Consider the following 12,246-nt stretch of genomic DNA (forward strand, 5'->3'; position numbering starts at 1 on the left):
TGATCCAGTGCAAGCAGTAGCCTAGTTATAGACTAGGGCAGGGGTACTCAAGTCTCACCCTACGAGGTCCGGAGCCTGCTGGTTTTCTGTTCTACCTGCTATTACAGTATAAAACAAGTTTTCCCATCGCAGTTTTAAACACAATTGGCCAGTCGTTATCATTGTACTGATACAGTAGCAGTGAGTGTGTCATAGGGCATACAGTAGCCTTTACCTCATACCTCCCAATAGGCCTACTGTACACAGCTCAACGCCTGTTGGCTACAAGCCAACAAGTTGCAAAAATACAAGCTGTAATCAAGTGGCACTGGTGGGGCAAAATAAAAGGAATATAAATGTTATATTTTGATAATTGCTCAAGTAGGCCTAGATATCTATTTTTGAAATAGCTTATTAATCAGTAAATATTTGTATTCATTATTCAAACACTTTCTTGGACAATTATCCTCAATATTCTGCATATACTTGTTAATTTTTTCTTACTATATGGGTTACCTAATTACATAATTATTTTGACTTTTCAAATGTTCAGATTTACAAGATGACAATAACCTTTTGTTCATGCTGATGATGGTGGTGGTGGTGATGATGATGGTGGTTGTTGTTGTTATTATTATTATTATGGTTATCATCACTGATAATTTTATTAGTTCCTATAATTCCCCTACTGCCTACACATTAAACATTCGGCAGCCCCCTAGGTGTCTCACTTTCGCAGTGTTTGCATGGATTCAAGAGAGGGGAGAGTGACTCGGTTCGTTGACGTCACCATTGTGTTGATTTGCTAACCCGAAAGAACAGAGGAGTTAGTGCGTGTGAGAGCGGGTACTGTGAACTGCGTTACTATGCTGTAGCCCAATAACCACACATTCGGAATCGAAACGTGCAACTTAGGTGAGTACTGATATGGGCGCGCAGCTTTCATGTTACAGTGACAGACCCGCTTCTCTACATACTTACAGTTGTTTTTCCTGTGTACTCTCACATTGTGAATGCTTTAATAGTATGTTTGCTATCCTCACTTCAACCCTCATCAAGTTACAGTTTCTATAGCGCTACAATGTGGCAAGGAAAGTTGATGTATCAATTCCTGTGTGCGCTGAAACGTTTTAAATTGCAAGTGTTTGGCTGTCAAATAAAGCCAGAAGTCTGAGCGGACGAAAGGTGTTTAAGTTTCCATGAACACTTGTGCTTCATTGGCCATGTAAAGATGTTAGGTTGATGTAATTGTCTGTTTTAGTATTCGGGAGATCGCAACAGGAGAACGTGATGTCTGAGGCTTACAATGCGAACCAGACAGGGTGACGTTCGTCCATGTGGTTTATTCTGAAAATAGTATTTCTGTTGAAATGAGAATACAGTACGCTGATACCTTATGCCGCTCTTATTTTCCTGGAAGTTAAAAAGCGAATAAATGACGCACTTGAGGTGCTCGTGCAGCCGTGATGAAAAATCATCACGAACACCAGGGCAATAGTCTGAACTGTGTACATCTATTTATTCACTGACTGATGTACATTGTAGGCCTACACCAGAGACCCACATAGATAACTGATCGACTGCTGCGTATTCCTTGATTCTTAATAATATATTGCTCTGCTTGACGCAAATAAGTAGAACATTGTTTATAGATGGAATGGCAAATTGAATTGCTATCGATATGGGTTATATCTCTTCCAAGCTCAATCATAATGACATGTCAAAATAAAATGCTCTCAAGCTGCAATGATATCACTTCAAACGATTCCACATGTGTGTTAATCAGAATAGCAGGCTAGTGAATTGAATCAGTGTTGCAACCAGTCCCCGTTGAGATCATGTATTTGGGTCTCATTCGACCTTATGTAGTTTAGTAGACTCTGTTGAGATAAGTGTGAGTATACTGTTTGTTCTTGAGCTAAATGGATCTGGATACAATTTCCACGAGCATAGGTTTTTATTGTCTCAAATTTATAAACATCAGGACGACTTTCAACATAATGCTAAAGAGATGCGCTCTTCGGACAGACAACTGTCTGCATGGATACAGTTGTTCGTTAGAGGGTTCTCGGATGATTGCGTTATGTTGGCGTTGATATGCTGTCAATACAGCGTAGCCTATTGATTGAAAATTAATAATTAACCCTTAAATGGTGTCTTCTGCACGTAGCCTATTCACACGAGTGCGTGAAATTATTTGGTGACATTAACGCACCGTCTTGACGCACTCAATCCAGTACCTCATACAATTTGTGGGCTTTACGTTACCTATCCTTATTTGGCAACTTTCGATTGTTTCCTATGGTAAACCTGGGGCACTAAGATAATTATGCAGCGCTATAGACATGGACCTATTTACTGGGTCATAAATTAGCGATAAATTGTTATTCGAGTCATAAAGTAACATTTGTGTTTTTTAAGCAGACACGTTGTCATTTGTTGGACGTCCACCAGTTATGTACAGTCACATGAATACCAGATGTATACAGTCTTGAACTGCTCTATAATATAGGCTATCTGAAATTGAATAGAATTTTCATTGAGTATTTCCAACGATTGCCAACTGTTGACTTCATTTTTATGAGAGCCACTCTGAGTAATATGTTAGCCTTGTCTAACTGTTTAGGAAATGTGGGATGCAAAATGTTAACATAAATTCATAAAAAATTTTAATCTGCGCTCTTTATCGATATCCTTTCGGGGAAAATTGAAATTCCTATTTGTAGCCTACCTTTTCCGATTCTTGATTAACTCTAATGGAATATTTGAAAATGTCAAATTATAGAATGACTTGCCTAAAATAATCATGTTAATTGTAATAGGCTACTAAAATAACATGTATACTAATAATAATTATAATAATATCGGTGATTATATTATGATTATTTAGTATTATTAAATTACAGGTTATTCCTCATGTGGTCTAATCTTTTGTGAGAGCAGGCAATGACATGCCAACATGTACTCAAATAATTGATCACATAGCCTAGCCTACTGTACATTCCATAGACATTAAAACCAGGTACATTCCAAGTAAAAGCAGTAATGGAAACCAATCTGTCCTGGTATAAGCCTGCACTTCTTTTTATAAATTCTGTTCTCAGATCAGATTACAATATAATTGTAGTCTTGTAGAGCAATTAATTTTATGTAACCAAGTTAAAGAAGTGTCCAAAGCAAGACTCGTGCGTTTCTTTGGCAAATGTAATATAATGTTGTTGGTGCTGCATGGCGTTTCTGCTTTTTTTTGCGACATCCTCTGTTCCAACTATTCCTGGCACCCGCTCGCTCCCTCCTCGGCTCACTGCTCTTCTCTGTGATGAGAATACTGAATAAGATGCCATTTCATTTCAGAATGGGTGTTGATGGTCTTTGTGAACCAAGCATCAACGCATTCTAACAAAGACTAGGGTGTTGCAAGGCTCTCAATGGTCCATATTTGTTGCTGTTCATGTTTCACATAACTATACATTGAGGAGGAAAAGATTGGTACATTTTTTTTACATTTTAATTTAGTTTAATGAGGAATATCTGTGTATTCAGAGTGGGTGATTGGGTCTGCTTGGCTTTTGAACTGTGTTATTTATCTATTGATAATTTGCTCGTATGGCCACTCATTTCAAATATGATGCCATTGCATACAATTCTTACAATCCCAGTAGGCTTGTGTGTCCATAGTTTTATTTATTATGTACAGAACAGTAATGTGCATAGACCTGTTTTCCTTTAATGAAGTGTGCAATGTTAATGTAGCCTATTTGGATGAGAGGTGAGAACAATTGAATTTAAAATACCCAGAAAATAACAAGAAATTGCTGATCTTTATCTAATTGAAATAAGTGATTATAAAAAAGACAAATAATAATTATGGTTTGCAATGGCTTTTAAAATAATCTGCAGTAATTCATACAACCACAATTGATTATTTTAACTTAACACTGCAGAACTGTTTGGATTTTTTATATATAAAGTGTAGGTTTAAGTATTGATCTTTTATCTTATCTACCACAGTTATTTTGAAGTTTATTGGGCTAGGAACAAATATGATATCTATTTGAGAAGCCAAGTTTTTCTTCATATATTTTAAAGTATATTCCTAAAATATTCTGATACGCTTGATCTTGTTCTCTCTCCATTCTCTCCAGATTGACTTTATCTTGTTTGCAAAGATAAGTGAAGAAACTGCTGAGGAGGGAAAGCGAGCCTCATGAGTTGGCCTGGCGGATCTCAGCGACATTATGGATTTGACTAAAATGGGTATGATCCACCTCCAGAACCCCAACCACCCCACAGCCCTGCTGCATAAAGCCAACCAGATGCGTCTGGCAGGGACCCTCTGCGACGTGGTCATCATGGTGGACAGCCAGGAGTTCCATGCTCACAGAACCGTGTTGGCCTGCACTAGCAAGATGTTTGAGATTCTGTTTCACCGCAACAGCCAGCATTACACCCTGGACTTCCTTTCACCAAAGACCTTCCAGCAGATCCTGGAGTACGCCTACACTGCCACACTCCAGGCCAAAGTGGAAGACCTGGACGACCTGCTGTATGCAGCAGAGATCCTAGAAATCGAGTACCTGGAGGAGCAATGCCTCAAGATCCTGGAGACCATCCAGTCCTCGGACGATAATGACACAGAGGCCAACATGAACGATGGCGGCACGGAGGAAGACGACGAGCGCAAGGGCCGGCAAGGAGGGAAGAACGCCAAGAAGCATTCCATGGAGGGGAGCTACCTTTCAGCCACCCAGCAAGCCTCTGCCCTGGACCAGAGCCCCTCCGTCTCCACATCCTTTGGGCTCTCAACCATGAGCCCAACCAAAGCTGCCGTGGACAGCCTGATGAGCATCGGCCAGTCCCTCCTGCAGCAGGGCTTCGGGGGAGAGCACCTGACTCACGGCAACTCCCACCACCAACTGATGACCGAGATCAAGACGGAGATGATGCAAGTGGATGAAGGTGGAGGCCACGAGAGCCCCAGAACCATGGAGTCCAGCGCCTCCAGCAATGGTGAGAGGAGCAGCGAGTTGGACAGGAATCGTGACGGCCCCGGGACCCCGACCAGGAGCAGCGTGATCACAAGTGCCCGCGAGCTGCACTACGTCCGGGAGGACGGCATGGGCGACCCCCAAGCAGATGGTGGCCAAATGGGTCTGGAAGCCATGGCGGGCATGACAGGCATGACCGAGAAACACCTGGCCTCCCTGTACTCTCTGCCTCCCAATCATAAAAACGAAGCTATGCGATCCATGCCGGCCTCCATGGCCTCTTCTCTCCACATGTCCCCTGCCCTGGCCATGTCCATGGACTTCAGTGCCTACGGGGGACTTCTGCCCCAGAGCTTCATCCAGAGGGAGTTCTTCAACAAGCTGGGGGAGCTGGCCGCTGGCATGAAGCCAGACGGCAGGAACCAGCACGAACGCTGCAACGTTTGTGGCGCGGAGCTACCAGACAACGAAGCTGTAGAGCAACACAGGTAAGGTCAAGTTTGTTAAACTTTTTTTCACTGGTTTGGTTTCATTAACATTTGTAAACTTGTTGATCTTTGCCAAAAACATTTTCTTCAAATCAATGATAAAATATAATTTAAAGTCAAGTCTGCCTACAGTTACTTCATTTAAGTGTACTGATATACTTACATAAAATCTAGAATCTACTTTTGGTGAGTTATTTTTGACTGTTGATTGTTTTCTGTGGGAAATGTTTTTTTCTTTCTTCTTTTTTTCGCATGTGCTAGCTAGCAGCTTAGTAAACTCAACTCCGTCCAACAGAGATGAGTTGTGTTGAGTGTCGGCGGAATGTACCACTGACTACATCGAGATGCTATCAGTTGATACTTGTAAAAATGTTAATTTATTAATGCTTTCCTTGTACCTATGTTTGTCCTGTGTAACTGCAAGCTTTTCTTTGGGTGCTGAAATCTGTAGTTTTTGATAAATGCGGCATTTTACGCGACCTCTGTCAAGGGAACCGTTGTTTGTTAACGGAGAAGGTGCAGCCCGTCATTGCATGGCAGAGTTTTTAGATTTGGCAAGGGATGCATAGAATGCAGTTTATCAAAAACGATGGATTCCAAATCCAGCTGACAACTCTATAATAATCAGGACAAGCACCTGTACACAATAAGCATTAAATCATGGATATTTTTTAAAGTATCGAGTGGTAGTGCACGCTTGAAGTCGTAACTCCCGACTCCATTGGAAACAGTGGATTACAGGGTGCAGTTTTTATAAAAACTATGGATTTCAGCATCCAAAGCAAAGCACACAGTTACACAGGACAAACATAGGTACAAGAAAAGCATTAAAGAATATACACTACCGTTCAAAAGATTGGGGTCACTTAGAAATGTCCTTGTTTTCTAAAGAAAAGCAGTTTGTAGCTGGAAACAGCTGATTTTTAACGGAATATCTACATAGGCGTACAGAGGCCCATTATCAGCAACCATCAGTCCTGTGTTCCAATGGCACATTGTGTTTGCTAATCCAAGTTTATCATTTTAAAAGGCTAATTGATCATTAGAAAACCCTTTTGCAATTATGTTAGCACAGCTGAAAACTGTTGTGCTGATTAAAGAAGCAATAAAACTGGCCTTCTTGAGACTAGTTGAGTATCTGGAGCATCAGCAATTGTGGGTTCGATTACAGGCTCAAAATGGCCAGAAACAAATAACTTTCTTCTGAAACTCGTCAGTCTATTCTTGTTCTGAGAAATGAAGGCTATTCCATGCAAGAAATTGCCAAGAAACGGAAGATCTCGTACAACGCTGTGTACTACTCCCTTCACAGAACAGCGCAAACTGGCTCTAACCAGAATAGAAAGAGGAGTGGGAGGCCCCGGTGCACAACTGAGCAAGAGGACAAATACATTAGAGTGTCTAGTTTGAGAAACAGACGCCTCACAGGTCCTCAACTGGATGACTACCTCATCTCTGTATCCCACACATACAATTATCTGTAAAGTCCCTCAGTTGAGCAGTGAATTTCAAACACAGATTCAACCACAAAGACCAGGGAGGCTTTCCAAGAAGGCCACCTATTGGTAGATGGGTAAAAATAATGTGTATCAATACACCCAGTCACTACAAAGATACAGGTGTCCTTCCTAACTTAGTTGCTGGAGAGGAAGGAAACCGCTTAGGAATTTCACCATGAAGCTAATGGTGACTTTAAAATAGTTGCAGAGTTTAATGGCTGTGATAGGAAAAAACTGAGGATGCATCAACAACATTGTAGTTACTCCACAATACTAACCTATTTGGCAGAGTGAGAAGAAGGAAGCCTGTAGAGAATAACAAATATTCCAAAACGTGCATCCTGTTTGCAACAAGGCACTAAAGTAATACAAAGCAATACATTTTTGTCCTGAATACAAAGTGTTATGTTTGGGGCAAATCCAATACAACACATTACTGAGTACCATTCTCCATATTTTCAAGCATAGTGGTGGCTGCATCATGTTATGGGTATGCTTGTAATCATTAAGGACTGGGGGAGTTTTTCAGGATAAAAAAGAAATGGAATGGAGTTAAGCACTGGCAAAATCCTAAAGGAAAACCTGGTTCAGTCTGCGTTCCACCAGACACTGGGAGAGGAATTTATCTTTCAGCAGGACAATGACCTGAAACACAAGGGCAAATCTACACTGGAGATCAAATCAAATCAAATGTTATTTGTCACATGCGCCGAATACAACAGGTGTAGACCTTACAGTGAAATGCTTACTTACAAGCTCAGGAGTCTTATGGCTTGGGGGTAGAAGCTGTTTAGAAGCCTCTTGGACCTAGACTTGGTGCTCCGGTACCGTTTGCCATGTGGTAGCAGAGAGAACAGTCTATGACTAGGGTGGCTGGAGTCTTTGACAATTTTTAGGGCCTTTCTCTGACACCGCCTGGTATAGAGGTCCTGGATGGCAGGAAGCTTGGCCCCAGTGATGTACTGGGCCGTACGCACTACCCTCTGTAGTGCCTTGCGGTCGGAGGCCGAGCAGTTACCATACCAGGCAGTGATGCAACCAGTCAGGATGCTCTCGATGGTGCAGCTGTAGAACCTTTTGAGGATCTGAGCACCCATGCCAAATCTTTTCAGTCTCCTTAGGGGGAATAGGTTTTGTCGTGCCCTCATCATGACTGTCTTGGTGTCCTTGGACCATGTTAGTTTGTTGGTAATGTGGACACCAAGGAACTTGAAGCTTTCAACCTGCTCCACTACAGCCCCGTCGATGAGAATGGGGGCGTGCTCGGTCCTCTTCTTTTTCCTGTAGTCCACAATCATCTCCTTTGTCTTGATCACGTTGAGGGAAAGGTTGTTGTCCTGGCACCACATGGCCAGTTTGAGTTCAACCAATAAGTTGCTTACCAAGTAGACAGTGAATGTCCCTGAGAAGGCATAGTTACAGTTTTGACTTAAATCTGCTTGAAAATCTATGGCAAGACCTGAAAATGGTTGTCTAGCAATGATCAACAACCAATTTGACAGAGCTTGAAGAATTTTGAAAATAATATTGGGCAAATGTTGCACAATCCAGGTGTGGAAAGCTCTTAGAGACTTACCCAGAAATACTTTCTGAAAGCACTGTAAATATGAATGTTTGAGATTTTACCGCTCATTAAGATAGTTTTCTCAGCCAAGAGAAAATGTCAATTAAATGTCAAGTTAGCTTCTTGTGGTCAAGATCGCCTGCTTTGATACATTCCTAAGAAGAGTTTAACCAATGAATATGCCTTTTACTAGAAATTGTTCAATTCATTGTTTATTTTTGGTTACGTTTCATGGGAATAAGTAGCATATTTTCCATTAGACTACTGGTATTTGCATTGGATGTTATGGTTGTCAATTTTCACCCAGAATTGGGTAAGAGTTACTTTTTCAAACTTTTGTACTAAAGTCAATAATATAGGTATTTTAAAGGGCAATTCCGCCACTTTTCAATCTCATTCATTATCTCCAGCACCATACCAGTGTCTACATGTCAAAACTGAGTTTATAGTCGAGAGGGAGGGTATTTTCTTGCTCCCCACGTCACCGCGAATCTCCGTAGTGTCTGATGGTCATCGGGAAAAATGTACTTGATATTTTTTAATATAAAATGTAGAATTGCGCCGTTTTCACAAATGTAGATACTTGTGTTGTGCTGGAGATAATGAAAATGAGGTTGAAAAGTGGTGCAATTGTCCTTTAGGCCGTTGTAACTCAATAGATGGGTTGGTTGTTTAGCAACAAAACCGACGCGTGCGCAACTATGGGGAATGACAGACGGGGTTGGCTTAGATTGTTGATAACATGTCAACTACAGTTGAAGTCGGAAGTTTACATACACTTAGGTTGGAGTCATTAAAACTCGTTTTTCAACTACTCCACACATTTCTTGTTAACAAACTATAGTTTTGGCAAGTCGGTTAGGACATCTACTTTGTGCATGACACAAGTAATTTTTCCAACAATTGTTTACAGACAGATTATTTCACTTATAATTCACTGTATCACAAATCCAGTGGGTCAGAAGTTTACATACACTAAGTTGACTGTGCCTTTAAACAGCATGGAAAATTCCAGAAAATGATGTCATGGCTTTAGAAGCTTCTGATAGGCTAATTGACATCATATGAGTCAATTGGAGGTGTACCTGTGGATGTATTTCAAGGCCTACCTTCAAACTCAGTGCCTCTTTGCTAGACATCATGGGAAAATCAAAATAAATCAGCCAAGACCTTAGAAAAACAATTGTAGACCTCCACAAGTCTGGTTCATCCTTGGGAGCAATTTCCAAATGCCTGAAGGTACCACATTCATCTGTACAAACAATAGTACGCAAGTATAAACACCATGGGACCACGCAGCCGTCATACCGCTCAGGAAGGAGATGCGTTCTGTCTCCTAGAGCTGAACGTACTTTGGTGTGAAAAGTGCAAATCAATCCCAGAACAACAGCAAAGGACCTTGTGAAGATGCTGGAGGAAACAGGTACAAAAGTATCTATATCCACAGTAAAAACAAGTCCTATATCGACATTACCTGAAAGGTTGCTCAGCAAGGAAGAAGCCACTGCTCCAAAACCGCCATAAAAAAGCCAGACTACGGTTTGCAACTGCACATGGGGACCAAGATCGTACTTTTTGGAGAAATGACCTCTGGTCTGATGAAACAAAAATAGAACTGTTTGGCCATAACGACCATCGTTATGTTTGGAGGAAAAAGGGGGGTGCTTTCAAGCCGGAGAACACCATCCCAACCGTGAAGCACGGGGGTGGCAGCATCATGCTGTTGGGGTGCTTTTCTGCAGGAGGGACTGGTGCACTTTACAAAATAGATGGCATCACGAGGAAGGAAAATTATGTGAATATATTGAAGCAACATCTCAAGACATCAGTCAGGAAGTTAAAGCTTGGTCGCAAATGGTTCTTCCAAATGGACAATGACCCCAAGCATACTTCCAAAGTTGTGACAAAATGGCTTAAGGACAACAAAGTCAAGGTATTGGAGTGGCCATCACAAAGCCCTGACCTCAATCCTATAGAAAGTGTGTGGGCAGAAATGAAAAGCGTGTGCGAGCAAGGAGGCCTACAAACCTGACTCAGTTACACTAGCTCTGTCAGGAATGGGCCAAAATTCACCCAACTTATTGTGGGAAGCTTGTGGAAGGCTACCCAAAACATTTGACCCACGTTAAACAATTTAAAGGCAATGCTACCAAATACTAATTGAGTGTATGTAAACTTCTGACCCACTGGGAATGTGATGAAATAAATAAAAGCTGAAATAAATCATTCTCTCTACTATTATTTCACATTCTTAAAATAAAGTGGTGATCCTAACTGACCTAAGATAGGCAATTTTTACTAGGATTAAATGTCAGGAATTGTGAAAAACTGAGTTTAAATGTATTTGGCTAAGGTGTATGTAAACTTCCGACTTCAACTGTATATTTCGTCTCCAATGTTTATTGAAAACAAAGTTGCACAATGAGCACTTGTCTCTCAAACACATCGTTACAGTTGTTGGTTGGTTAGCTAGCTAGCTAACTAGCACATTTTTGCCATATTAGCATAGACGTGACATCAGTCAAAACACCTCAAAACAAGACATGGTATCAAGAACAAGATCAAACAAACTGAAAGGAGGCACTTATGATTAACCTCCTGGCAGTTTCTTGTTATTGTTGGTAGCTATCTGGCCGTCCAGAACCATAACACACGTCATTCTGCCCCTTTGAATCGCACACATCGTTTTTGTGGCGTTGTCAGCTAACCCGTCTATGCCACCAGGTTACTTGTTGCTGCAACTACATGACACTTGAATATTTGCATTCATATGATTTTAAAGACATGCTCTGGAACTTTGGCAACTAAGTATTTTTTAAACCTCCTGCTTTGGGCTGGATGTGTCAATGTGTAGTTCATACGTGAATAATTTATGAGCAGAATTACTGTCTTACCACAAAATCCCTAGTTTGAAAGCAACTGTTTTTCTGGAAGTTGTGCTGCGCCATTTCCCAAAAAATGTCCCCCACGGTGGCCAGCCCCCTTGCAATTTGAGTTCAACCAATAAGCTTCAGCCCCTCGCCATATGAGTGCCAGCTAGCAAGATGCACATGATGCACACCAGCAGAGTGAGAGAGAGCAATGGCCTGGTGCACATATCTGTACATATGTGATATAGTACGCAATTTTCGGGGACCACTTTTGGCTTGTGAGCTCTACTTTCAGAACTACTGTCTAAAAAGTATACAAAAGTACTGGCGATTCCCTTTTTAAGTTTGAAGTAGGCTATCATATCAATACAACATTGTTGTCGATCTCTCTGAAACGATCAAGTCTGTGGTTGGCGACCGAGGCTCAGAGGTCCTCTCCCATGATGACTTCCAGGCCTGTCCGGGTGACTAGCGAGCCGTCCTGCCGAGGCGCTGGCTGAGCCCATTAGTCGCACCTGGTGAGTGGGGTCAGCTAATGGGAAGCAGCCCCCCCCCCCCTTCCTCACACCCACCTCAGCCCACCCCTGCGGTGTGGCCAGTGATTGAGAGTTTGGGGCCCCCGGCCACCGGGGGGACAATGAGGGCCTTATTAGCTTTATAAGTGGTGCAGACTGTCCAGCCCAGGAAATGAGGGCTGTGCACAGGACCCGAGCCCTGACCTCTGCAGACTAACCTTTCGGCCGCTCGGCTGGCCTCTGCTTCTTGTCAGCATAGCCGGAGGGAGGCGGTGGTAGTAATAGTAGTAGTGTGGATGTAGGGCTGCAAAGGAGTGGGGGTTGGGGGATTTGGGAGGTATAC

General features: G+C 42.0%; 1 protein-coding gene across 2 annotated transcripts in view; it reads left to right on the forward strand.

Annotated features, from left to right (window-relative positions):
* The first annotated feature begins 808 nt into the window (after positions 1–808).
* LOC311136172 (zinc finger and BTB domain-containing protein 16-A-like) overlaps positions 809–12,246 on the forward strand; it is a 133,938-nt gene continuing 122,500 nt past the window's right edge. For both annotated transcript variants that reach the window (XM_084170266.1, XM_084170267.1), the window contains exons 1-2: positions 809–894; positions 4,125–5,455. In XM_084170266.1, the coding sequence (XP_084026392.1) occupies positions 4,218–5,455 (1,238 nt within the window). In that variant the 5' untranslated portion in view covers positions 809–894; positions 4,125–4,217. The remainder of the gene's footprint in view (positions 895–4,124; positions 5,456–12,246) is intronic.

The sequence above is a fragment of the Coregonus lavaretus genome (assembly GCF_964263955.1).
Source record: "Coregonus lavaretus genome assembly, chromosome: 10".
Lineage (NCBI taxonomy): Eukaryota > Metazoa > Chordata > Actinopteri > Salmoniformes > Salmonidae > Coregonus > Coregonus lavaretus.